Here is a 26,822-nt window from a genome sequence, read left to right as displayed (position 1 = left end):
CCGCAGGGACGAGGACGGACCTATTTGCTGAAGGAGAACTGCTTTGTGTGCCGCTCTGGTCCATGCCATGGCCATGCTCAGCAACAGCACGCGTGGCAGCAGCGAAACCCTCCAGACCACAGACATGTCCCTTGATCCATTTCTGGGGAGGTTTGGTTGCATGGAGGAGATCAGATGAACACAGATTTCTTATTAAAATTAATTTGCAAGGCCAAAAAAGCTCCAGCCCCTGGTTACGCCTCTCCCTTCTCCTCCTGGCCCCTTTCTGCTGGCTCGCTCTGCAGCTCCCACTTGTTTTGCATCACATTGTTTATCGAGGTGACAAATAAGCGGGTGCCTCCCCAAGCCCCCCCCCATGCCAGGTGTCTCTGTCACACCTGGCTGTGGGCAGGGGCCAGCTGGGACATGGGAAAGGCAATTTAAGGCTTCAGAAGAACCTGGTGAACCTCAGCCCTGGAGGAAGAGTACAACCACTCCCTGTCACACTTGGGAGCTGGGCAAGCACAAAGCACCCTGTGCACAGAGCTGCATTGAGGGGGAAAGGTTGCCTGAGGCCAGGAGGGTGATGGCTACAAGGGTCTTTTGAACTGGGTGTGAGAGGGACAGGGATGGAGAAATGCCTCTGGTGCTGTCAGGTCTTTCTGTGCACTGGTGTGAGAGGCTGGGGCTGTCGTGCTCTGGGACCATGTCTCAGCCAGCAGCATCACGCTGCTGGGCTGCCTGCAGCCCCTGGGAAAGGGGTGCTGGCAGGGGGAACACCTCAACATGATGGGGGAAAGGAGCTGGGGGAGCTGTTGGGAGATTTGGGGAGCAGGGGGTGCAGAGAAAGCAGGATAAACCAGCTGGGAGCACGTTTGGGCTGGAAATCTGGAGGGATTATCACTGGCAGTGCAGGGCTGTGGGGAGGCCTTGCAAAGCCACAGGCACATCATGAGCCCTTTGGCCATTGCTGTTTTGGATGGAAAACAACCCTGCATTAACTAGGGAGAGATGGTGCTCCCAAGTCCTGGCCACCAAGCTGGAAGCACAGCCAGGGCCTCAAGCGTTATCTCTGTCCCCAAGATGTCCCCTTTGCCCCATGCTGCCAGCATGGCACTCACTGTGGTCCTCACTGGTGGTTTTGAGTCTCCAAAAGCAAAGAGGACTCACGGCCAACACTCGTGGTAACACCTCCAGGATTTTTGCAGCAGCAGCTTCCCAGGTGTCAAATTTGGAATGGAAAGGGAGAGCCCTGTATATCAGGGAAGAGGCAGTTTAACTGTGGACATCAGTGAGCAAAATCCTGTGGGGCAGCAAGAGACTGGATGCCAAAACCCAAAGGAGAAAATGGGAGGCTTACACATGCTGGAGTGTGACTGGAGGCCGAGGAAGATCCGTGCTGGGTGAGCACAGGAGGCTTTCCTCGCTCTAAGGGGAGTGACTGGCCCGAGTGGCTCACCGCCGGGGGCAGACACAGATGCAGCTGTGAACGCAACCAGGAACAAGCCAGGAAAGGGCTTTTGTAAACCTTCAAGTCACATTTAATTGCCCCAGCCATGAGCCCCTGGATAATGCTCTGCGAGGCCAGGGTGCTGGGGAGCCCCTTGGCTCAGGGGAGAGGATGTGCTCCCATGCTTCGGTCCGGAGCTGGAAAACCTCCCTGCAACAAGAGTGACAGCAGTCCAGTTTGTTGTAGGACTCTGGGACCAGATCCAAATCCTTATTTGAGTTCAACACCACCAGCTACCCAGAAAAGCCTTTTTCCTTGCAAATCACAGGGTGCCGGAGGCTCCCACTGGGCAAGGAGTTGCCCATCCTGTGGGCAAGGGGCTGGATGCTGCTGGGTGCTGTGGGCTCCCCACCAGGCATGAGCGGCTGCAGCGTTCACCTGTTTCAACAAAACCCGGACTGCCAGGAAGGTTAATTATATCTTTAAGTTTCTTCAGTTGTCCAATCTTGTAACTATGGTCTCAAGCTGACAGTTATATACCTAGCAATTAGCTGGCAGCAAGGCTTTGCAGGCAGCAGGGGGGTCTGGCCTTGTTTCCCATCGATGTACACAACACGCTCTCAAAACGTTGACTTAATGGAGCTTAACAGTGCTGGCAAATATTTCACACAGAAATCTTGCATTTGCTGACATGTTGCACCAACAGACACCGAATCAATGCAGGCTCTGATAATGAAGGCTCCTCGTTAGGAGGCATGCGCAGATTTGTGCTGCCTTTCCTCCCCAGACACCCTCTCAGACATCCGTGGGCTGGTGTAAACCAGGAGGAAAAGTCACTTGATCATCATCCTTTTCCTTTTACTGTTGCTTCCTCTGATGCCCTGATGTACAGACCCGTCCCAGCGGGTGTGGGAAGCAGAACATCAGCCAGGAAAGCCTTCCACCTACAGGACTGTCCTGCTGGCTCCTGCTAAAAATCCCACCAGTGGATTCAGCAGCAAGAGGGGTTTGCTGTGTGGTGTGATGCTTTACAGGAACAGCCAGTACCCTCCTTAGGATGGGTTCATGTTTGGAGATAGCGCTATCGAAAAAAGGCTCCTGGATTACCCACTGCCCTCAAATTCGATTTTTTTTGCCCTTGAATGACCACATTTGGACATTTTAAGATCTCTCCCTGCACCAGAGTGTGTTTTGCAGAGTTTGGGGTGGGTGGTCCCTCTGCCGGGCTCCCAGGGCTGTATTCGCCCTGCTTCTGCAGTGAGATTTCATGTGGACTTTGCCCTATGCTGGCTCTGGCCCATGCCAGGACAAACACAGGCTGCTCTGTGATAGCCACCCGCTGCGTGATGCTGAAAGGGAATTTTCTTCGCGTTGGTACAGCACAAGAGGCAGGTGGGGGTTATTTGGCCATCCAGCAGTCAGTAGCATCAGGGCTCTTGGGGAGGAACCCAAGTTTTCTGGAGGTGCAGATGACAACAGGACTCTTGTTTTCATGCTCTCAGCTGCTGAGCTCACCTTCTGCGAGGACCAAGGGTGGAGGTCTGGTGTTGCTGAGGCTGTCAGCAAAGCCAGACAGTCCCAGAGGAGCCAACCCCTCCTGCTGAGGCTGTCTTTAAAAGGTTACTGAAACCTCCATGCCCGGGGTTTCAGACTCTGGGAGCGATGCCAGTACGGAGCTCACAGTGGTGGATGCCTAGGCATGCTGGAAAGGAGCAAAACACAGAGAAGAGAGATTGTTCTCCTTCCCTGGTGACTGAAGTGCTAGTGACTGAAGTGCTCAGGTGAGGCCTGTGAACAACGGGTGGGTTAGATGACATGTGAAAATCAGATGAGGAGCTCCAGAAAACTCACTGAATGCATCTCATCACATCACCCACGGACATCCAAAACCCACCTGGAACCATCTACATGAGCTACATCTATACTTGCTGAGTGGAGATACCTCTAACACAGCTCTACGGTACCCCCCCTGAGCAGGGGTGGGAGCGTGGAAAATATTTGTTGGGAATATCATTGTGTTTGGGGATGGTTTGTACCTTCAAGAATTCAGCTAGAAATAACTGAGAGGATGATTTGCAGCCATTGGCAAACAATGTTACTTTCCCGAAAAGCAGCAGCACCAGAGGGAAAACAAATCGAAGCAGGTGCGGGAAGAGTTAGGAAGTGCAAGAATTGCATTCCTGAGCCAAATGGACAGATTGAGACAGAGGAACACAAATTGGGAAGGGAAATGGCTGCCTATTGCCCAGATTTTTCAGGCGCTGGGAGGTTGGGTTCAGGCTCTGTTTCAGGGCCTGGGAGCTGTGTCTCCATTTGAGCAGCTGTGTTAGTGCTCAGCCTGCGGTGAGGGTGGATTTTGGGGTGCATTTCCACTCTGGGCAGGGCTGGGATTGCAAGCCCTGGAGATCTGGGGAGCAGCACCCTACAGAAGCACCAGCCCGACCACCGCAATGACCATGAGGAGCCCGGCCAGGATGCAGATGCTGATGAAGACGATGTCGCTGGTGTCCTGGCTCTTGATTTCGTGGGTGACGGTTGCTCCCCCCTCCCGCTGCTGGGCATCCACCAGGTTTTCTGCCTGGCTGAGCCTGGATGGGTTGGGGCCTGCAAGGAGGGTCACTGAGGCTTCCTTCCTCTTGGGCTCACACTGCACCTCGTACTGGTGGATGTCCTCCTGGTCACCCGCTGAAAAATCAATGTAGAGGGTGCTGACGATAATAGACGTGTTGTTGCGTTTCTGCAAGACAAGGGTTGTAGCTCATCAGGGCTTTGTGCAGCTTGTTTTCATAGAGGTTTGGAGGGCAGTTGCCCATGGATCAGACCAGCATCTACTGGTAAGACAGGACAGGGACTGGGAACTTCTCTCTGCAGCTGGTACAACCATTGCGGGGCTGACTATCTACTCAGCTTGCTTTGAAGGAAGTTTTGCCGACTGCTTACCTGGGTTTCAGTGCCACAGGTGTCAAACCTGCTGTGTATTTTAAAGTTCCCACCAACCACCTGGGCTGCACAGAAGGGGGTCCCCAAATAAATCCTTTTCCTCTCCAGCTGGGCCAGGGACCGCACAGGGATCTGGATGTGGAAGTCTGTCCGGGTGCAGCTGACGTTCATGGGCACAACTGTTGGGACAGTAAACAAGGTACACATGAAGGATGGCTGGGAGGGGATTTCCCCAGGCTGCAGCGACTGCAGTAGCTCAGTGCAGAGCCACAGCCATTTTCAAAGCTCGCTGCCCCCATCACACACGAAGCAGGCAACCAGTGGTGCCAGGAGTAGCAGAGACATCGGCATCATGAGTTTGCCATGCATCTCGCAGTAGCTGGTGTTGCTGTAGGACTCATGGGATGAGTTTTCAGGAAAAAAGGAGCTACACCTGAACTGCAGAAAGCAGTATCAGTATTTTAGCTCTGTCCTGTGACAAAGTCAGGCACAGTTGGCTCCCAGGCATTGCCCTGCTTTCTGCCCCAGGGAGAGACCCCACCAACAACCCTCTTGAGCTTCCTCCTCCTTCCCAGCTCCCTGAGAGACACTCAAGTGCCATTATAGGCCACACCATCAGGTCACCACTGCCATAAGCAAGGAGGGATTTACCCTGTGAGAGCAGCCACTCACCATCATTGCAAAGCCAGTGAAACATTGGAGTTGCTGCCCAGGATTAGACCATGAGAGCTTTGCTGATGGCTTGCCACGGGCACAGAGCTGCCCTGCATGCTACAACACCCCTGCAAGAGACTCTTACAGCGACAAAATGGAGGAGATGCATCTCAGGGGGACCCCACCCCTGCCCACCCTGGAGTGATGGTCCCCAAGGAAGGGTGAGCTGGGTCCCCGGCCCTGGGGCAGCCTCCTAGGGATGGCCCAGCCCAGGTCCTGTCGCAAGCATCATCAGCCCTCCACCGCCCCCAGAACGTTATTTTTGATGGGGAGCTGGTGAAGAGTGTGTGGAGGGAGCTGCGGTTGAACTGCCCATGATGTCAAGATGAAGAGCAAGGAAACCCAGCCCCTCTCCATCACTCTGCCTCGGACACCATATTTGGCCCCTCTGAATGCAGAAAGCATTCTCACAGGGAAAGAAGCAGGGAGGAAAAATGCCCCCCTCTTTAAAGTTAATCCTGACTCAGCTTGAACCAGCCACTTGGGCAGTATGAATTATTGAATTATTCCAGCTTCCTCTGAATCTTGGCCTTATGAAACTGGTAAGATGCAATAAAATCAATACAAAAAAATAGTGTCCCTTTTCTCCACTTAGTGCATTATAAAATCATTAGAAGATTTACCAAATAACTAAAGTGCATTAGATCAAGAGGAGGAGGAGGAGAAAATGGATCCTATCTCCCGGCGTGAATGCTTTCACTCAAACGGCCATAAATCATACATGCCCAGCCCAAGTCATGCCCTTTCGTGGGCCTGGAAGGAAAATATCTGCATGGCTGAAGGGCCATAGATGTGGACACAAAAAGAAAATATTTGCATGTCTGAAGAGCTGTGGATGTGGACGTGGAGGCTGAGGTGCCCCTTTGCCACCGAGGGCTCCTGAGGAAGCCAGCGGTGGGGAGAGGCCGGTGCCCCCGCGGAGGGCAGCTGCTCTCCTGGCAGGGTGCTGGCGGTTGGATGTGCCATGCAGGCTGCTAATTGCAAGCAGATGCCCAAATCGCTGGGCAAACAGAGCAGGCAGCCTTAGCTTTATGGAGGGAGGCTTGGTTTTATGTCCAAGCTTTTGTCCACTGCCAACGTGCATCCAGCAGTGTGTACTGGGGGATGCGGGAGCTTCAGGCAGCTGGGAGAAGCCACGTCCTCCATGGTGGGGCTTTCCCCTGCTGTTCAAGCTAGCATCCCATCTATCTGCCTGCAAGCTCCTCCAAAGGGAATGGGGTTTCTCCACGACCAGACACAGCGAGGCCAAGATTTCTCTCCCTGCACATCACTGTAAAACAGTAAGAAATAAACAAGACAAGGACAGGGACAGACCTGCTGTACACACTAAGGTCCTACTAGATGTCTGGTACAATCTCACTCAGGCTGCAGAGGCTGAGGACAAAACCTCATCCCATCTCTTACCCTTAGAGCCACATACCCCCACGTTGCTTCTGCTACACTGGAAATGAAGAATGGTTTTGCTGCCGAGGGGATAAAAGCTTGTAAACCCAGGGCCAGCCACCCCCAGCTCCTGTGCTGCTCATCCAGCAGCTCTGCTCTGGCTCCTGCCCACCAATGAGGCTGCCCCTGACTGAATCATCCCTGACACACAGGTCAGCTCAGATGTAATTATCTTGAAATACAACAAATGCCATAAATTTGCTGGCTTTTGAGGTGCAGAGGTTGGCAAATACACGAGGAAGGTTACATGCCGCTCCTCCCACCAGCTGCGGATGCACCAGCTGGGATGTGGGCACACTGGCAGCAGAGAGGTCCCGGGCAGGGCTGGCTGGGAGGATTTGGGAACACCATGCCCCGGAGTCCTGCCCCTCCAGTGCTGCTGCCAGAGGAGGAGGGGACATGTTTTATGTCTGCCTGCTCAGCCATGTGCCAGCAGGGATGGAGAAGAGAACAGTGTCGTGATGCTTGAGCTGGTCACCTACCCTGGGGCTTTGGTCCCATAAAAACCACCTGGGTTTTCTCTCCTTCATGCCCTGAGAGAGGAGCAGGAGCATCGAAGTGGCAGAGATGACAGGAAGAGAAGCTGGAAAGCATCTCCTGAATACTAAGCATGATGTGGAGCATGTGCATCTCGCACTCTGCGAGAGCTGGAACTCACCCACCACACCTTCTTCACCTCATCCCTAAAGAGCCACGTGCTCTGCTCCCTCAGGTGAGTATCTTCACTTCATGGTTCTTCTGGAAATTACATGGTCTTGGGCATATCCCAATGGAAATAAAGCACTGCAGAGCACCCAAGTGAGACCTTACCTCCCACGTAGGCGATGGAGAAGCCCCTCTTGGCCGTGTTGCGGTCGGTGTGGAGGACCAGCAGCAGCTGGTTGCTGCGGGAGGTGACAGGTGCCAGGCTCTCCCACCCACACCAGCGCCCCAGAAGGGACCCGTCCTCAGTGCCACCATCGAAGGCAGCCAGGTGGTCATAGTCACAGCCACCCGTCAGGCTGCTCCGGCCCTCCAGCTCCATGTCCAGGAAGAAGACCTTGACCCGGTAGCCCGGGGGCAGCTGGATGCTCCACTGGCACTTGAGGTTGTTGGGGTAGAAGTTGGGGTACCGAGGGCTAGAGAAATTCCCTTTGACGGTGGTGAAAACCTCCTGGCACTCACCTGCTTAGGGAAAAAGGGGAAAGGAAATAATGAAAGCCAACCTGAAGGCCCCTGGGCGGGGATAAGCTGGCGGATGAGCAATCCCTTATTTTATTGCTAAAGCATGCACTGCCCTCCACCTCACTGCTCCCCAGACTTGCATCTGGTTGATGGACACCCATCAGTTTTGGAGAATACCCCAAGGTGGCCAAAGTCCTACAAGGGCAGAGAGGGAAAACCTGTATCCCCAGGGAATGTCATGAGCAAGGGGGAAGGACAGCTCTTGCTCAAGAGAAAGACAACCCAGGGCCTGGGAGAGCCACAACAACGCCATTTGCTTTGTGTGGTGGTTTACACCTCACACCATGACCTCATGAGCTCTCCCCAAAGGGCTCCTCTCCTCTATCATCCCCTCTTGCTGCTGTGGGAGGGACAGCATCGCCATCACCACCTTGGGGACCCATCCCCACATCCTTCCCACTGCCCCACCACCCCGAGAACCCCGCACCCGAGTAGAAATGGGCCTTGAAGCCCCTGCCACCGATGTTGAAGTCTGACTTGAAGAGGAGGAGGAGGTGCGGGGTGGAGGAGACGGTGCGGGGCGGGCGGGTGTTGCCACAGTAGCGTCCCAGGCGGGGGGCGGCAGTGGTGGGGCCATCGAACAGGGCCACATAGTCAAAGCCACAGCCCTGGCCCCCCTCCACCTGGAAGTCAGCAAACACCAGGGTGAGGAGGCCGCTGCCACCGTCCCCCCCGATGTTCCAGCGGCACTCGGCGTCGTTGGGGTAGGTCTCAGGGTAGCGGGGGCTGGTGATCTCCCCGGACAGCCCAGTCAGCTGCCCGCCACAGGCATCTGTGAGGAGGCACGGATGGTGAGGATGGTGGGAGAGGATGGACAGACGATTCTCCGCCACCACCATCCCTCCTCACTACCTTTCCGGTAGGCGGCGGCGAAGCCACGCTTGGCCACGTGGCGGTCGGAGCGGAAGACGACGGCCATGACGTGCCAGGCGGAGGAGAAGGGTGGTGGGGGGCTGTGGCCGCAGAAGGTGCCCAGGAGGTTGCCCCGGTCTCGAGCAGCCCCGTTGTAGACCTGGAGGTAGTCGTAGGCGCAGGCAGCATGGTACTCCAGCTCGAAGTGGCTGAAGGAGAGCAGGACGGAGGAGCCCTCGGCCACCACGATCAGCCACGTGCACTCTGTCTCGTAGGGGTACAGCCCTGGGAAGTTGGGGCTGGAGAAATTGCCAGAGGGTGCTGAGAGCACCCCCCCGCATTTGATGCCTGGGGGACACAGAGGTGGATGTGATGTCCCCTTTCCATGGGAAAGCCTAAAAGAACGGAGACGGGGTGCACAGCACCGGCTCCATCCCACCACCAGCACTACCGAAGCACCAGCACCCTGCAGATCTCAGCTGGGCTCAGCCCCCGCTTCTCCCTGGACACGAGTACCCCCATCAGCTTTCATCCCTCCACTGCCCCCTTCTCCCCCTGCCACTCCTGTGCTGCCCCATGGTGTGGCTGCAGCAGGGCTCAGCCGTGCCCATGAGCTTGTCCTGCCAGCGACAGCGTGATGTCCCCATCGATTTATTGCTGGGAAAAAGAAAGTAGGGAGTAAGTTTTAAAGGCTCACTGGTTCCAGCCTCACCAGTGCCCTGGCTGCCCAGCCCCTCAGCTTTGTGCCACCCACTGATGATGCTCCCCCCATATAATGGTAGTATCGGTGAATTCAAGCTGGAAGAAATAGGGGTGAAGGGCTTGATGCGCTTAACAATGAGTTATGCATGTAGGGATCGATTTTCTAATGAAATCTTCATACTGAGACATGGTTATTATAAAATAAGGCGGAATGGGGGGGGAGGCAGGGGGGCGGCTGCCACCTGCCCCTGGGTCTGATTAGGGTTGGGGTGAAGAAGCTGATATAGTGGGCACATACATCATGTCTGGGAGGGACACAGACCCTGTGCAGACCCCGGGAGACCTGTGCGGGTTCCCAAGCAAGGTTGGGCACTTGCTGCCATCAATCTCGGCCAAGTATATTGCAAATCAATAGCCAGCCAGCGCGCGTTGCTTTTCATCACGCTTGCCGGTGCCGTGACCTCCCAGCGAGGGGGGGGTCCTGCGGATGTGTGTGATGCAGCACCACAGGAAAAAAATGGGTAAGAGGGGGGTGTGCATGTGTGGGTGTGTCGGCACAAGCAGCAAAACTGGCCAGATCTAAAACCGCCTTGCTAATTACTAGGGATAGATAATAAAGTAATATGGGGCTGGTACTAAAGGAATAATGTAATTGGAATTAAATATCCAAGAGGGGAGCATGTGGGTGGGGTGAATAGCCATGGGGCAGGCAGATTGATGGATGAAGGGATGGGTGCCTTGGGGTGCTCTGGGAAGCCCAGGTGGGTGCAGGCGGGGGGGTGAGCAGGCAGTGCTGGGCAGCGGGGCAGCTGCTTGCCCCTCAGGAGCACCCCCACCGGGGCAAAGATGGGGTTTGGTTTCTGACACAGCCCTTTTGTGAGAAAGGCCCTGCTGTTTTGGGGGAGGGGTACTGCTCATTAGCCAAGTTACTGGCCTGATCTGGCCCTCCCTAGCCCCCTGGATTACTGTGTTGTCTGCTAACCCTGCCCCGAGTCCTGGGGGGTGTTTTATCCAGGTAAGGTGAGGGGTTTATTACACGCACAGCAGCATACATATGCATACATACATTCACATATATATGTACAAATATGTATGTATGTATATATATATATATATATTTATATAGGCATGTGCAACTCCAGAAGTTAACAAACCCTTCAGCAAAGAACCTGTACACCACAACAGGACAACCCCTACCTGCAATCTTCAGGGAAATAAGTGTGAGACAGAAAATCAAGTGCGGAGCAGTGTCCCGCACTTCCTGCTGCGCTCAGCGACTGCAGATCCCAGCTCCTTTCCCCAGGCCAAGCTGGGCAGCCCCTGGCCTGAGCAAACCCCTCTCCCTGCACAGGCTGAGAGCTGGGACCTGCTTGCACCCCAGAGCCACTGCAGCACCCTCAAACAGCCCTCTCCTCCCCGGGGTCCCCATTGAGAGATGGGACCAGGCTCTTACCTCTGCTGGGAGCATCCCCAAGAGCCCCGCACAGCACGGCCAGCACTGCCAGGCAGCCCAACCCCATGCACCCCATCCTCCGGCAGGCAAATCTCCCCTCACCGGCACCCGAGCATCCTTTTGGATCTGTCTATCTGTGAGGAAAAAAAATAAATAAAGACAGAAATAAATAAAAAGCGTGAGGACGGTAGAATTAATGGCAGAATGAATAATTCATTGCTTGTTTGAATTAAGAGCAGCACGGTAACTTGATCTATTCCTCCCTTCCTTCACTCAGTTTTAATGATCTGGATCAAATGTCCCAAGGATTTACACTATACCAGATACCTTGTCAATACACTATATTTAGAAGAGATATTAATGTTTCAGATATGGTGTATAACGGCAGTAAGTCTGGGCTGACAATACGCCCTTAAGGGGCTATGAAAATAATTTAGTTCGCCAAGCAAGCCAGTGAACCAAAATGGGAATTTCAGACTTACCACGGAAAAGCACCTCAGGAATTAACGTGATTTGTACTGCGGCACCCACTGCACAAAGCCAGCCAGTGGTAAAAGCTAGAGAAAGAGGGAACAGGATTTAAATGCAGCCACATCTCCAGGTCGGCTGCCAGGTCAGCATCCCTGCAGCGAGTGCCCAGGCTCTGCGGGATGCTCAGCCTGGGAAAGCGGCAGTCGCAAGCACTAAAGATAGCAAATCCCACCTCCCCCAAGGAAGAGTAGAGATGAATTGTGACTCACGGGCAAAAACCATTGATTATTATAGAACCTGCTAAGGCCTTGGAGAATTACCATCTTCTTCCATGCCAGCTCTCACTCCTTCTCACCCAGGCTCTTGGATGCACTCGGCTGAAGGTAATCAAGGCTTTGCGTTCGGTGGGAAAGATGTGCTCCTCGTGCTGTGCCACATTAGCTGGAGAAAGCCCAAACCCAGCAGCGGTTCAGTTCCTTCCCTCCCGCCCAGGAGAGAACAGACTTTCCTGCTGCCATAGCCCACACCCAGATGAATGCCAGGAAACAATAACCCACACAGGCTTCCCAGCGTGAGGGACCTGTGCTAAAAAAGTCACCTTCAAAGCAGTGGGGAAAGAAGCAGTGAGTATCTCTAAATCTTGGGTGGAGAGACAAGTTGCATTTATTAATTAAGCAACGAGGATCGATGCCTGAGACATTTCCTGTGGATTAATGATGGGCTGGGAGGAGCTGATGGCCTGAGGTGCAGCTAAGGACCATTAACGCCAACTGGTCATGAATCCCCAGGAAATGCTCCATGCCAAGGTTGTTAAGTGCCTGCATATATTTATGGGTAATAATAACAACAATAATATTTGTATAGGCTCTCTCCCCACTGCCTGGCCTCGCTGGAGCCAGGCTGAGGGCTGGTGGGAGCATCAGGGCATCCCAGGCAGGAGCCCTCTGTCCTGAGCCCAGCGGAGGTGGGGGACATTGGGGTGTCTGTCCTGGGGCATTGGGCAGTGCGTCACCCCATGGGCACCAGGACTAAGTGCATGTTCAGAGGAGTTGATGCAAGGCAGCTCTCCCTGTCCCAGGCTGCAGCACAAAGCTCCAGCTTGGGGAGATGGCTGCTGTGCTGGCACATCTCCTGCCGACCTCTCAGAGATACTGCAGAGCCTCATTAGCTGCTTTGCCAGTGGGTTCAGAGAGGAAGGCTGTCCCTGTGCCTTGTCCAACACACATGGGGCCAGCACCCACAGCAAAGAGGCAGGAGAGGTCTGGCACCATGGGTGATGGACAACGTGCTCCCCAGCTTCTCCATCGTTGAATGACAGAGTCACACATTCACCCTCGCCACATCCATCTCCGGCAACACCCGCTGTCCTCCAGCCCTTCCACCGACGGCCTCAGCGCCATGGCACCTCTCAGCACGGAGACAGTGTCTGGGACACCAGTAGCTATGTGGCCACTCTTCTCCATCCCTCCAGCTGCGCTCTACATCAGCGACATCCCCAGGAGACCAGGGGGAGAGGCCAGGGCTGTGCAGCACAGCAGCTGTGCCCCCCTCCTGGGAGAGGGCATATATCACCCCCTCCTGACCCGGGGGTGGCCGTTCCCTGGCTGGGCCTGAGCCCAGGTGACACAAGCAGAGAGGGAGGGTGGAGGGAGGCAGGGGGAGGATGAGATGTGGCAGGGAGCAGGCAAAGGAGCCAGGCAGGTCCTTCTGCATAAGGTCTGGTTGGAGGTGCTCTGGCTAAACCCAGGGTGCTCTGGCTCCGGCCAAAGACACAGTGGGTGATTTTGAGGTGTGGTCTATCAGGGCTGCCTCTATTCCCCTTTGGGAAAATTTATAAATCATGAGTCAAAAAGGCATTTGATTCATTTAAATAGAAAGGATGTGATCAGGACTGAGACTTCAGAGGAGATCAAAGGTTTAAATACAGTCCCCAGGAGAAACAGGAATTATTTAGGCAGGAAATAATGAGATGAAATGGAGAAGGTATTTAAGCTGCACATGAGGAAGAAGAAAGGAAGCAAAGCAAAGCGCACAGCGCTGCACAGGCAGTGGAGTCTTCCTGGAGGGCAGCCAGAGCACCAAAGCATCCTGCCTGCACCCCCCTGCCCCAGCAGGAGAGGGATCCTGCCAGCACCCCCCTGCCCTGTCCTGGCAGCAGCCACCCACCATGCAGGGAGCTCACGCACCTCCAGCTCCACAGATCCCCCGATAATCGACAGCATCGCCACCATTTCCCTATGAAACTGCCACCACGGGGTAGTTTCTGGACTTCCAAAGGGAAGGAAACCACTCATCTTCCCTTGGTAGGGAAAATCCTGCCCGAGAGCCTCTCCATCTAACGTCCCTGCCTTTGCAGATGCGCCACGCATGCCTCTGAAAGAAGCTGTCCCCACGGGGGACACGGCTGAGAAGAGGGGACTTGTGTCAAAGCCAGCCTGAGAAATGACAAAAGGCGGGAGGGGGAAAGGAGAGAAGGCCAGAAAATAGAAAAGTGCCTACGGGCGGTTTAAAGGCCCCTTCGAGTTCATACTTCCAAGGGCACTCTCTCCCCCACAGAGAATGTCTGGCAAAGACCCCCGTCCCCTCCGGCGCGGCGAGCTGGGCTGCCGGCTCGGCATGCATCACCTCCTCCCGCTCTCCTGCAGCCTGCCTTTGCAGGATTGCAACCCGCAGCATTCACAGCCTGCTCCGTCTCTCACCACCCTCCCTTTTAGCCACGAACAAAGACGGAGGCTTCGCGGCAGAACGGCCGGACCAGCTGGGTAGGGTTTAACCACGGTGGCCCATATGTGCTGAAATACCCAGACATATTGGGGTTGCGTTTAAAGGAACACTCCCAGCTTTTGTTGTAGAAAGTCCTCGCTTTTCCGAAGCGAGCGTGAAGTTTTACTTCAGGCCTTTGCAAAAAGGCTGGGTGGATTTTTAGCAAAATCTTAGGCAGAATATTCAGAGCAAGAGGTATATAAGTAAGGATTTAAAGCAAGAGTATATAAGTAAGGTTTTCAGAGTATGTCATATTTGAGGAAAATATTTTCCCCATGTTCCCAGCTAAGGCCAAAGTAAGAAGAGAAACTGGAGAAAGCAATTCCTTATTTTATCAGCCCCATGCTGTGCAGAACCACCTCCGCTACACAGGGGCTAACAGCAGCTGAAGCACAGTTTGGATGGGAGTCAAGAACTTGCCTTGGACCTATGATGGACAACTTCCCTGGATTTCCCTGTGTTAAAATCCAGAACCCTATTTTGGGTTACGAAGACGGCTTTCTTGTCAACTCTTGCTCTGAGGAAATGAACATAAAAGCTGCAGCTCCATGGGATTAATTCCAGGCATTTGGTAACTGGAGACAACCCTCACTGATGCGAGGGGAACCTACGCTTCCTCCCAACGCGTGAATCAGAGCCATCGTTTTAGCTGCTGGTTTTGAGTAACTCTTAAACTACCTCTCCTTTATGTAAGGTGATTGCAGGTAAAAAATAAGGCATGAATGATAATGCAACATCATGTCTGGGAAACCCTGACACAGGATGAACTGGGAATGAACAGAAAAGCACAAAGGTGTGCAGAAAGTCCGTGTTACAAGGTGTACTTAGTAAACGGAGTGGTCTAAGAGGGCAGAAGAGTGGACAGCAGATACCCCGGAGGAAAGGCAGCAGTGCCTTGGGCTGGAAGAAGCAGAAGGTGCCAGGGCAGCCACGGGGTGTTCATGCCCCAAGGCAGGCCTTCAGCTCTGGCCCCCGCCCCACGGCAGAGCGCCCCAGCAAAGCCTTGAGAAGCTTTCACTCCTCAGGTGGTGTTCTCATATGCTTAGGGCACCTGTGAGAGTTCTGTGACAAAAAGAACCAGCTGTTTATTTGAAAAGAGGTTCAATTTAATGAACCAGGGCTATTCTACAACACTTAGGGGACACAGGAAGCAACCAACCATCCTCCCTGACAGATAGCAGCTACAATGCGGATGCTTTCTCCCACAGTTTTAAAACATGCTGTTTCTTTCCCCAGGCAGCCTTATGTGTGTTAAGGATCAGCGTAGACAAGGCAGGCTGTGCCAGGGCAGGAGGGCAGCCTGCCTCACTCCTCACTGGGCATCAGTATACTTCCATTCCCAGGTATAGTTCTTCCATATATGGTTGAAAAGGCTCTTTTCAGGGAAGATCAGTGCCTCCTTCTCTATATTAGTCTATAATGGGGCAACCGAGGTGCACAGAGGTTAAAGTGACTTGCCTGGCACTGCCCAGCAAGATAATGACACAACCAAAATGAACCCCACGGACTCCAGAGGGCCGGGCCAGTGCTCTGCTGTTCCCTTGGCCAGGCAGTCTTCTCCTCGAAGATTAAATTTCTCCTCTGGATATCTAACAGGGCAAATATCACTGCAGACTAACATGGATCACAAAGCAAGACAATAGTCTTTGTGTTATAGCAGAGCTATGTACTTGGATGCTTTTTAGTACCCTTAGGATCTCTTTAAGATTGCATGTACAGACTTCCATTAACATCACCACGCTGTTCCCCAAGGTGTAGGTGATCGTAGCAGCCACTCTGGAGTGAGACCTGATCCTTAAAACACTCTCAAGAGGGAGAACCGTACTGGAGACAAATATTTGATCCAAAGGGTATGACAGTATATGCACAAGGAACTCAGTCTATGGAGACGACTGAATTTGAGCAATGTCTGCAGAGAAACAAGGACATCCAAGACTCGGCCTAAGATTTCTTAGATCAGGAATATTCTGCTAAAAGACAAAACAGGAATTTTCTTCGATTCCTGCAGCTTTCAAATATCTACTCATATCTTCACTGAATGCAGAAGAGCCACATATTAATACAAATGGCTTTCTTCGACAGGAATTTATTATCATCTTCAGCAAATCTTCACTGAGACGACCAGTATAAGTGTTTTCCTGATAGCTCCAAGGAAGTTTCTCCAGTGATGTTTCCTGAAAAGATAAAAGGTTTGCAGTGTGCCATGTTAAAAAAAGATGATTGCTTAGAGCCAAATCTCCCTCTTCCCCTCAGAGTACTGCACAGGACGTTTGTCACCCTTGTAACTCCATCTGTGTAGAACTGATCCATCCTAAGAGCTATGTTCCTCTTCCAAAGACCAGATAAAGTCATTCCCTGTCACAAGACCTAGCCACTCACTCAGAGCAGACTGAACAAAACCAGAGTGCGAACTCTTGCCAAGAAACACTGCAGAACCTTCTCCTTTGAGAACCACTTCCCACCATGCTACTTCTACTCCCAAGTCCTAAATCTTAAATCTATTCCTCTCTATTGCCTCTTCCATTCCCAAGTCTCTTTCAGTCCCATCTCCCTCGACCAAAACTGAAGGAATTCAGCCCTGCTCCAAACACAGCGCTGATCCCACGAGAAACGTTAGATCCCACCGTGTTAGATCCAGCAGGGACTCCCCTACTGCTATTAATTAGAAGCAGAAGATGCTCAGATGTGGTGGTGACAGGCAGCAGAGTGAAATGCTGAGACAGACAGAAATATAATCCCCTAAAAGGGACGATTCAGTCAGTGCTGGACTACAACAAACCTGCCAAGAGAAGAGAAGGAAGGCAGAGATGTACACAAGGGGCAGGCAGTGTTGACAGGGGTCAGGTGGGTTTCTTGCCCTTCACTGATTGAATTTCAAGACCTCCTCCTCATGCTCTTGAGGCAGCACTGTCCTGAAAAGGGTACTTAAGCTATGTCACCAGAGACAATTACTGGCTACTCTCCTATAAAGTAGCTGAGGGGGTGCCTAAATCACAAGTACTTTTCTCTATACCCAATCTCAACTTGTCGAGGCCATATGTGGAACATAATGTATGAGGCAGATCCACCATGAGAGATAGAAAAAAATGATTCATCTGAGAAACTAAAAATGCAATGGGATTCATTCCCTTAGCATAAATAATTCTTTCTGTATCCTCCCTGCAATGAATCCTCATTTCTGAGGGAAATAATTTTCAACTACCAAATCAGTGCAGAACACAGGCAACTTTGGGACCAAATGGAAATGAAAAAGACTGCTCAAAACGTAAGACCACTGAGAGGTATGCCCTCATCCCATGGATGTGGCAGAAAAAGTAATTTTACAGAGGGGGAAACAACTTTAAGAAGTTTAAAAATGGGTCAGCTGGGAAAGATAATTGCTGGGAAGTTGGTGCTAACACACTAGAAGAAAGGAGCTCTAGCCATGAGCAATGAATGGAAGATAAGGACAGATTAAGGCACTGGCATCAGGAAAGAAGAAATAGTTTATTTGCTGTGGGTCTCCCAGAGTCCAGTTTTCTTTGCACAGATGTTTAAGCGCAACAACCATCTGAAGTGGGGGGGAAATAATCAACAATGACTATGAACCAGTGGGTCCATCCCAATAGAACCAAGAAGGTAAAGAGGAACAAGCAGTGACACAGTTGCTTCCCTGAAATTCTCCAGACTGTTAGCAGTATGAGAATATGTAGCAGATTTAAGAAGAGCAGCTACTGGATCACAAAATACTCTCTATGATTAGGAAAGAATTAAGATCACATTGACAGAAAAAACAGGAGGCTCATTCAGCACCCAGAACCTTCACACAAGCACGTTTCATATCCATTTATTTACCTGGCTTAGGACATAAAATATTCTGATGTTCCAGTATCGAGCCAAATCCTGGAGAAGAGGTTTCAGGTAAATTTTGTCAAATGTACGGAAGCAGCCAACAAGAGTTACAAAGGTTTCATCCTCTTCATCATCTGTTATGGACTGGAGGATGGGAAGCATTGGTGCGAGGCCGGTACCAGATGCCAGCATGAGGAGTTCTCCGTGCTAGCCAACAAAACAGAGAATTTTGAATGAGCTGAGGTGACTGGAAACGGATGTACTCATTGTCAGTTCCTGCTTGCTGCCACACTGGTAAAGGGCCCCGAGAGAGAGAGAGAGAGAGAGAGAGAGAGAACATATCAGAATGTCATGAAGTAAATTCAAATCTCAGAACGTATTTTTCTGAGAAGAATATATATATAAAGATATATAAAAACTTTCAGGGTTTATATATCAAATGTAACAAAACTGTATTTTACTCAAATATAAATATTTGTCTTAACTTTAGTCTTGATTGCAGTTAATTTATATTTCAGTTCCAATTCTGCAGTACACTTTGCTGACCCACTGTGTGTTGTTTTCCCACTGGAAATGCTCCCTGTGTTTATCCTGAATGCTGCAAATCCTGAATGTTCTCTGGAGGAAATGGTTTATTCTCCATCCTGATCCACATATCTTCCTGGTGCATGATCTAGCTTTTCTCAAAGAGCTCCCAGCAGCACACAGTGCTTCCCACCTTCAAGGGGGGACATTCACTTGACTCACGATAGGGATGTTCAGGCAGTAAGGTGCTGTGCGTAGAAGGACCGAAGGTTCCCAGCAGTTTCCCCAGGTGCCAGCCAGCACACCAGTGCCAGAACTGGGACTGAAGCCCCTATTAAGCCCTCAGAGGCTGCTTGTGCTCTGTTTTGACTAGGCAGTTTATTGTGCATGGATCTGATCTGCCGGAATCTGAATCCTATTCTATTGGCAGCAAACAGAGATAAAACAAAAATTTACTATGAAACTAGTATTTGAGACTTTTGTTATAATTCCTAAATAATAAACAGTTCTTCTACAGCAAGTTGCTTTAAAGGTTCCTCAGGTGCTCTGCCAACTGCATGTACACGGATCACCCAGAGAGCCCCTGAACGCAGCCGCTTCTAGGCATGACTGCCATGTTCTGTTCCAAATGATTATCTGGAAGCTTTTAAGAAGAGAAGGGAACAGTAGCCTAAAACAGCAGGGAGAGCATTTCAGGACGCAGAACACAATTGCTCTGCATGGAGCTTGGCCACTGGGATTTTACAGCCTTGTTTCTGTTGGGGGAAAAAAAAAATTAAAAAAAAAAATACAGCTTTGGGATCTTAATGACCAGTGTTTCAATTTTGCTCCTCATTTCAAAGGTCAGAATTAAGTAACCGAATTAGTATGTGTGAGAAGGCTTCCTCTGAAATTGGATCTGCCTTTCTTTGCACCGAGTCTGGTATCAGCAGGTGGGATCAACATTTGCAGAGTGGCTGGGTGACGTGACACCTCACTGAAGCTGCTACAGTTCAGGGAATACCCAAGAGAAAAAGAACAACACCTCTCCTTCGCTCACGCTCGGTCACAGAACAGCAATGTGGTTCAAACAAGGCAACATCCAATCCACACTCATTGCTGGTACAAAATAAGTTCCCTTTGTTAAACACATCAGGAACTCCTAGTGCAAGTGATGAACAGAGCCTTGCTAATATTTTCCAGGCTCCCATCCACCTCCCTCTCCTCTTCCTCCTTAAATATTCTGCAGTTCAGTAAGGTGTACTTTCTCCAATTGACTGCTAATGCTCTAGCACTGTACAGTAACCCAGGAAGTCCCTAAAATAATCATGGAAACAGTAATCAAATTGATGTCTTCCCTTCTAAGGGGAGTACTAAACAAAGCTAGCTGCCACAGGCTGAAACATCCTATGTCTCTTAGGGAACTAACCTTATTAGGTCGATATGGGAACCCTCCAAACGGCCCACGCCAAAAGACCGTGTCTCCTTTTTTCCACGTTTTTATGTATTGTGACATTAGCCCAGCTTCATAGCACTAATAAAAAACATTGCACAAAAGAAAAGAATAATTATACTCTGTTGGAAAGTTTCCCAGCTTAAAGTCAATTATAAAGTTATCTACATTTAAACAAGAAAGGGACAAAAAAAAACATTTCATGTGTTTAAAAAGAAAGAAAGATCATTCTATTTGAAAAATAACTCAAAGTTAGACCCAAAACAAAGACATTTAAATTAAATCATATTGGATCCATTCCAGTTTGACTATAATGTAAACACAACCCACTCTCACGCAGCCTGAATCTCCAAAACTGGAAAAAGCTTATCAGAGTTCTTGCTTACAAAGCACACAGAGAAGAGTGTCTTGAATGCAAAGCACAGTCCAAGCCTTCAAGTGCTCTCAATCTCAGGGTATGGGGTCTGGAAATGCCCTCTGGGTACTAGTAGTTATATAAACAGTGCATAGCTCTTGCTTTATTTCAGTCTCTCAGATGCTGTGTTGATACAATTAGCGATCCGAAGTCAGGTTTCTCATTTATAAAACTCTTTTTTTCAGAACAGATCATCTGGACTCTAAGGGATGTCTTCACATTTAAAAAAAAAAAAATGTTAATTTGGGCCTCCCAAAAGAAAAACTTAGCAAAATCTGCTGTACTTTCTACCAGGCACAAAGGATATTAATCTAGGCTTTTGCCTGCAGGAATGCTAACCTCACTCATGACTGATGAGGAAGGGTCAGTGCTTGCTAGAAACAGAGAAGCAAGAAGAGGCTGGAAAATGAAGGGCTCATCCAAGCAGCCTTGTTGCTATGTGCTGTATATACCTGTACTGTCTATCTGTATGACCACTTTATGGTTAATTAGAACATGCACAGAAGAACGGCCACAGTCTAAGGGATCTGGCCAGGGAATAAGGGCTGGCCCGAGCAGCAAGAGCAGATAAGCCCAGGAGCTGTGGCTGGTCTCGCACAGAGGCGATGCCACTGATAAGCCCGAGGAAGCGCAACACAACCAGAGGTCAAAAGATGAGATATGATTTAAGCCTTCAAAGACTCCAGCCCATACGAAAGAAGCGTATTTTGGGGTATTTTCTGCACACGCATTGGACAGAAGCCCAGCTCCACACCCTGGTGCCTTGGCTGGCCACCAAGCTGCACTGCAGGCAAATGAAATTGGTGAACCACAAAGAAGCTAAGAAAAAGCGAATGAGGGAACGCGCGCTTGTGCTTGCAAGCAGTGTTAGCTAATAAAGAACAGAGATGCTCCTCCCCTCCTAACAACCTCACTTAAACAAGATACCTGAAGTATTAACAACTATTAGCACCGGTTGTTACATTCAAAAGGTAAATGTGTAACATACACATATCAAGGCTCTGAGTTGCTGTCAGAAACATTTTATGTTCAGAGAGCTCTGGGCAGGTACCAAGTCTCTCATGCAAAGAGTGTGCAGTGGCATCAAAGGAGCTGTATTTTATACCTCCCTTCTTCAAATATATATGGAGACCCACGGCAAGAACAGAAAAGGCAGCCCCACTTACTGCCTATTCCCAGTGGACCAGGGTAATGGAAACTAAAACAATCCTTCTTTCACCAAAATTATTTCCAAAAATTGAAGTGAGAAGTGATTGAGTGGGTTTAAAAGGAATTTTTCTAAATAAAAAGAAAAAAATAATTATCTCCTGGGGGAAAACTTCTACACCCAGTTTTACATGGAGAGAAACCCTAACATTACAAAATCACTCAAAAAGAGGGTTATGCTCTCTAAATGGCAACTCCCTCACTCTTAACTGTAGTATCACAAATGCAATGCTATAATAACAGGAGACAGAAGGATTTGAACAGTGCTTGGATTGCATAGTAATAATAATAATATAGTACTTTCCAAAATTGCCTGAATAGTGTGAAATATACCACAACCTACAGGGTGAGTTATAAAAATGGCTGCTTTACACTGGGTGTTACCAACCTCTTTTGTCACTGCCAGAGAATAACTAGAGCTCCCTTTGGGATGAAAGGTTCTATATAAAGGAAAGGTATCATTACAATCATTACTATTATTATTGAAATGCAAAACCTGTGAGTAATAAGCAAGTATACATGAAATTTCACAGTCATCCTGTGAATGTATCCTATTAATGCAACATTTCTCTCCCCTACCATACGCCAATTGCCACAAGAATGGTGAAATGACCCTCCCACAGGTGTCCTATAGAAGCTGTACACTTTTCTAAAGAACAGGATTTGTGTTTGAACATATAACACATAGTAAACCCCAAAAAAGTGAAATCCTGGAAGGCAGGCAGAGGACAAGTGGTCATTCTCTGCAAGCCACCTGGGATACCCAGCACTCTGTGCTGCACACCTATACTGAAGCCTGTGTCTACCCTGAGGAATCACTAGTGACATACAAATGCAGTATCAGAAAAATTTTCATCAATTGGATATTCTCCACACAAAGTAATCATTTATGAGGGCGCCCCAGACTTTATACAGACAAATTTCCAAGCCAAGTTCTCCTACAAAATCCTTCTGAACTCAACCAACATTTTGTGGCGGCCTCCAGAATGGCTGGAACATGCGTCCAAAATGGGGCTTTGCCACCCCTTGCACCTCAATAGGTGCAGCCCGTGGGCCACAGGGACGCTCTCAGCCTGCAGGCAGCTCCAGAGCCCTGCCTGCAAACCAGAAACAGCTGCCTGTCTAGATTTTTAAACAAAATGAAAAATTTTCCTGAGGAGCGTTCTTAAAGCAAAACACAAGGGGGAGGGTAACAGCTGGGCAACGACTCCCCAGACTCAGTGGTTCAACTGGGCTGACAACTGGGTGCGATTTCAAAGACAGATTGAAAAGGCAAAATGAAATTGTGGAAGTGGAAGGGGCACCTCTTTCCACGCTGGTGACCACAGTGCTCCTGAGAGGTTCTCCCAAGTACTTAACAGGGCTTATGCTGCAAAGCACTTGTTTGTGCGTCACCTTCCTCGGCTTTCGGTTTTGTGGGAAAACCTACAATTTTTATCAGCAAAGCACAACCGCTTCAAAACAACACCGAAACAGTCCATGAGGGATTTGAGAGAGTCTTGCTTAAAGTGCTGACAGCGTGCTTGGTTCCTAAAGAAAACACAGGCCCCGGCACCTTCGACTCTAATCCATATTGTACAGGCTTACTTACTTTCATTAACACTTCAAAGTACCCTTCTGCATTCCCTGGGCTAATCGGGGTATAGGCTCGCTGGACCTCCAAACCATTCACCACTCCTCTGAGGAAAGAAATACAGGAACCCACTGTGACTTGGGTCATTGACTGGTATTACCAAACTTCTGCAGTTCTCTGTGGAGATGAGGGAGGCTGCAGGTCCTCTTCCCAATGGCCCAGCCTGCGTACAGATGCAAAACATTTCCCTTCCGGAGGTAAAAATCCGGGGAGTACATAATGGCTAAACACACCTTTTGTTTTCCCAGCAGTGGCCCCAGCTGTACCTCACATTCAGCTCTTGGACACACCCCTGGAAGGATGTTTGAGCTGGTTTGTGAGAAACAGCCAAACGTGCAAGAGTGGCAAAGGCCAGAGAAAATTTTGTTTTCATGGTTAAGTTTGCTACCTCTTTTGGGCTGGGGTCTACTTTCCTTTCTGTGTCCAGACAGCATCCGGTAATTAAATAATGGAAGGTGGGGCACAGCCTTGACCCCAGGTCTTGTCAATATATACCATATTTTCCTTTAAGTCTTCTCTTTCCATAGAATATATCCACCTTGCTCTTTACTACTGACTGTGGTAATTGATTGAAGTGACCGAACCTTCTCCTCTGAAGCATTATGAGAGATGGCTGAAGGGAGAAGCGTGTACTTTCAACAGCCAGCCAGCTGTACACATCAGCTGTTAACGCACAAATAACGTCAACAGATACAGATCAATGGCATCATAACATGACTTTTTCTATCTGGCAATGATCACCACAGATGGCTGAGAGAGACATAAACTCTTCCCAAGTGGCTCCTTTCTGGCAAGCAATAAACTATGCAGGAGGGTTGTTTTGTTAGAAATCAGGCAGGAAATGCCTGGACACCGGGAGTAACACCCCGAGTGCTGAGTTACCTCAAGACACATGGCCTAAAATACCAAGCTCTGGGCTAAGCACAGCTCATTGTCTTCATCCCAACATGCTGGAGTAAATCATCTGTCTTTGACTCTTTCTGCAAATGGGTTTTCTTAATCACACCTGGTTCTTTCTAACCCACTGACGCAATGATAATGCTGAGGAAAAATACAGCTTTGGAATGGCTTTTACTATAAAATTAGTAGCACTAACGAGCTCACAAGTTCTTTCATCTGTGTTACCGTGGAGGTATAGGAATTATGATTTGCCTGGTATGAAGGCTTTGTCTATCGACAAAAACCTACATATTAGGTTACATAATGCAGACTGTTTAACTAGCAGAGAGAACAATACCTTAACACGATATGTTGTCCTAAACTCAATCGCAGACTGCTATTTCCCGGTAATTCAAATTTGTACTGGTAGGTGTCCTCTGTTAGCTGCTCCACTGAGCTTATGTTGAATGCAGTAAATGTATCTGGATTCAGTTCTGAATTATTGCTCTGCAAGAACAACAATAAATAATTACTTGGTTAGATGGTGTCTTTTATTATTTCATTTTTCTTTGGAAGCAACCGTGTGTGCTAATTTAGTGCCGGAGATACTCAGGACTCCAGAAGTACGCGTATTAAACGCTGGGGCCCAGCGCAAATTTCAGCTCTCTGCTGATTCATTATCATGTTCTGCGGCATGCACTTTGGGATCTTACATTCCCTCCCCCTCCCCCTTTTAAATTACATTTTTACACCTTCCAGCAAGGTCATCCTATTATGACTCACCACAATCATTTTCTCTTGTCTGGAAACAAACAGAAATAATACTGCTAAAAGAGCTGAGCGCTGCTTTGGGGGCAACTTTGAAACCTACCGACGACCACTGGGAATAGGAAATATTGTTAGCTGTTTCAATGCTGATCATTTTTGCTTGACCCAGCATAGTTAATCTTATGTAAAAGGGCACTGACAAGTTTAAAATTACGCTCTGAAGACAACTACTCCACCACACACAAAGAAGCTTTTTTCACCCTCAGAATAAGTCAAAGAATCGGGAAAAGGTGAAAAAGGTCAGGAAAACAGAGGTTCTCCGAGGAAACCATCAGAGAAAATTGTGATTCTTTGTACCTTTCACCTATTCCCACTTTCCAGAGAGGCTGGCTCTGGCTGGCTGAGGTACCCGAGCAAGGAGAAGCTGCAGACCCAGGGCTGTAATGCGACACCAGGGTGAACTCGACACTTGGAAAATCACATTACAGCAGGGAGAGAGCGGGCAAGGGGGAGGGTGGCTGTGAAGGCAGAGTTTGGGGAATTGCCTTTACAGTCTTCTCTTAAGGCACTGCTTTAATCTACTGCTGCATCCCTTGCCCAACACCACAACCCCTCATGCTAACAAGTACGATCAAAGCACAGGCTCTAGGATGTGAAGAAGATAAATTGACCTGCTCCTTGTTTTCCAGGAGGAGGCTTTTGTCTTGCTTGGCTTTGGCCCTCTCCCATTGTGCAAGCTCCTTCTCATACACATCATAGATGCAGGGTTTGCAGCCACTGCCGCAGCACTGGGATGAAGAAGGTTCCTGGGGTTTGAGAGCCAGCCAGTCGTGCTCATTTCCACTCATTGTCTGCAAAACACAAGCCCTGCATCAAAACCAGCACACTGAAGAGCAGCACGTGCTCATCAGCCAAGCATTATTTAGAGAAGGACTGAGAAAATCTCTCTTAAGCATCCTGCATGTGTATCTCAGAGGACACAGAAAACTGAAAACCTGCGAGCCGATCTGGTGCCTGCAATGCTCCATTTTTGCTCAAGTGCTCGCTCGCTGCCTCTGAGCTATCCAGTGCAGGAATACCAGACGTGGCAGCTACAGGCCCAGAGCTGCACAGCTGACCCCAGCCCAACCTCAAGCTCCGCTTCCCAGCCTGGCTGCCCAGCAAAAGCAACCTCCAGCAGCAGCAGGCACACCCTTACTCCTGCTCGTTCTGCCATGGTGATTTCTTACAAAAGAGCAGCTTGGTCAACCGGAGCACAAACATCTTTAAAAAAATCTGCAGCTGGCTCCAGGAGAACAAGTAACAAACCCCAATCACCAAGACATGGCCTGCTGGAGCACAGCTTTAAAATGGGAGGAGGGCAAATGTGCTGAAAGTGGGGTTTAGAGCCAAGAGACTAGAGGCAAACATGGTAAAGTCACAGACAAACAAACGCTTTGGTTATCTGGCAGATTTGAGTCGGGCTTTAAATGCAGATAAAAGGCAAGAACCACGGGCAGCATGATTTTTATCCCTTACAACCACCCTTGTTCCAGACAGGCATATACCTACTGAATGCTCCTCAAACCGAAATCACGATGCAGCCCTCTGAGGGACTCTGCTATTTTTACACAATGGTGGGCTTAACGCTGTTCCCAATGCATCTGTAACTCTATCAGACAAAAGGAGGTCCAGAGGAAATTACAAAGCCACGGGTGAGGAGGCTGAGGAAGAGAACACTTAACACTTAAGAGTAGCTTCATTTTCAAGGTTAATTAATTAACTAACCTTCACCCCTGCAACACAAATACACTTATTCTAACATTACAGGGAGAAAAAAGAGAACTAAAAGCTTTCCACAGCGGCTGCCAGGTCCGTGCCCCCATAGCGGGCCTGGGGGCCCTGAGCACCCACAGCTCCTCCAGGGGTGATGAAGATGGGGGACCCTGACTAGGCCGCGGGTGGAACCCTGAGTCCCGAGGCTCGGGCTGGCCACATTTATAGAGTTCCGAGCACTCACTGTGTACGGCTGAGGGCCTGGGCACTCGCAGAACCCGCCCCGCGGAGCCCCGGCTCAGGCCCCAGGCCCCAGTCCCCAGGCCCCAGACCTGCAGGCCCGGCAGCCCCCGCCCCCCAAGGGCCGGTCTCTCAACTGCTCCTCCC

At 49.9% G+C, this 26,822-nt stretch overlaps 3 protein-coding genes across 13 annotated transcripts in view; 1 reads left to right on the top strand and 2 right to left on the bottom strand.

Annotated features, from left to right (window-relative positions):
• The window catches only part of CDCP2 (CUB domain containing protein 2), a 17,166-nt gene extending 4,932 nt beyond the window's left edge, over positions 1-12,234 (bottom strand). The window contains exons 1-8 of one of the 9 annotated variants that reach the window (XM_026853999.1): positions 11,786-12,234; positions 11,240-11,669; positions 10,758-10,891; positions 8,603-8,950; positions 8,178-8,522; positions 7,337-7,690; positions 4,370-4,548; positions 286-4,166 (exon numbers count right to left, since the gene is read on the bottom strand). In XM_026853999.1, the coding sequence (XP_026709800.1) occupies positions 3,852-4,166; positions 4,370-4,548; positions 7,337-7,690; positions 8,178-8,522; positions 8,603-8,950; positions 10,758-10,833 (1,617 nt within the window). In that variant the 5' untranslated portion in view covers positions 10,834-10,891; positions 11,240-11,669; positions 11,786-12,234 and the 3' untranslated portion in view covers positions 286-3,851. Of the gene's footprint in view, positions 1-285; positions 4,167-4,369; positions 4,549-7,336; positions 7,691-8,177; positions 8,523-8,602; positions 8,951-10,757; positions 10,892-11,239; positions 11,716-11,785 lie in introns of those variants that run through there. The other 8 variants (XM_026853998.1, XM_026854001.1, XM_026854002.1 and 5 more) reach the window with 8 other exon arrangements.
• The window catches only part of MRPL37 (mitochondrial ribosomal protein L37), an 18,312-nt gene continuing 3,203 nt past the window's right edge, over positions 11,714-26,822 (top strand). For both annotated transcript variants that reach the window (XM_026854010.1, XM_026854009.1), the window contains exon 1: positions 11,714-11,729. The gene's annotated coding sequence lies outside the window, so the exon portion shown is untranslated. The remainder of the gene's footprint in view (positions 11,730-26,822) is intronic.
• Positions 15,076-26,725, bottom strand: LOC113482900 (NADH-cytochrome b5 reductase-like). Of its 2 annotated transcripts, none has more exons than XM_026854008.1 (7): positions 26,680-26,725; positions 25,352-25,531; positions 24,271-24,419; positions 22,992-23,079; positions 19,756-19,860; positions 17,826-18,029; positions 15,076-16,165 (listed from the first exon to the last, which is right to left on the bottom strand). In XM_026854008.1, exons 2-7 carry the CDS (start codon positions 25,526-25,528, stop codon positions 15,962-15,964), a joined length of 927 nt encoding a protein of 308 aa, XP_026709809.1. In that variant the 5' UTR covers positions 25,529-25,531; positions 26,680-26,725; the 3' UTR covers positions 15,076-15,961. The 2 variants fall into 2 exon arrangements, with proteins under 2 accessions (XP_026709809.1, XP_026709808.1); XM_026854007.1 differs by lacking the exon at positions 26,680-26,725 and adding an exon at positions 26,232-26,618.

The sequence above is a fragment of the Athene cunicularia genome (genome assembly GCF_003259725.1).
Source record: "Athene cunicularia isolate RWA chromosome 8 unlocalized genomic scaffold, athCun1 chr8_part1, whole genome shotgun sequence".
NCBI lineage: Eukaryota > Metazoa > Chordata > Aves > Strigiformes > Strigidae > Athene > Athene cunicularia.
This window is presented reverse-complemented; position numbering and strand designations above follow the sequence as displayed.

Excerpts from the sequence above, each read along its gene's own strand:
- LOC113482900 (XM_026854008.1), bottom strand. The coding sequence starts at position 25,528 with ATGAGTGGAAATGAGCACGACTGGCTGGCTCTCAAACCCCAGGAACCT. Across the intron at positions 23,080-24,270 it reads GGACAACATATCGTGTTAAG|AGGAGTGGTGAATGGTTTGG; the intron begins GTATTGTTCTCT and ends TTCTTTCCTCAG. Across the intron at positions 16,166-17,825 it reads TATTTTATGTCCTAAGCCAG|GAAACATCACTGGAGAAACT; the intron begins GTAAATAAATGG and ends TTATCTTTTCAG.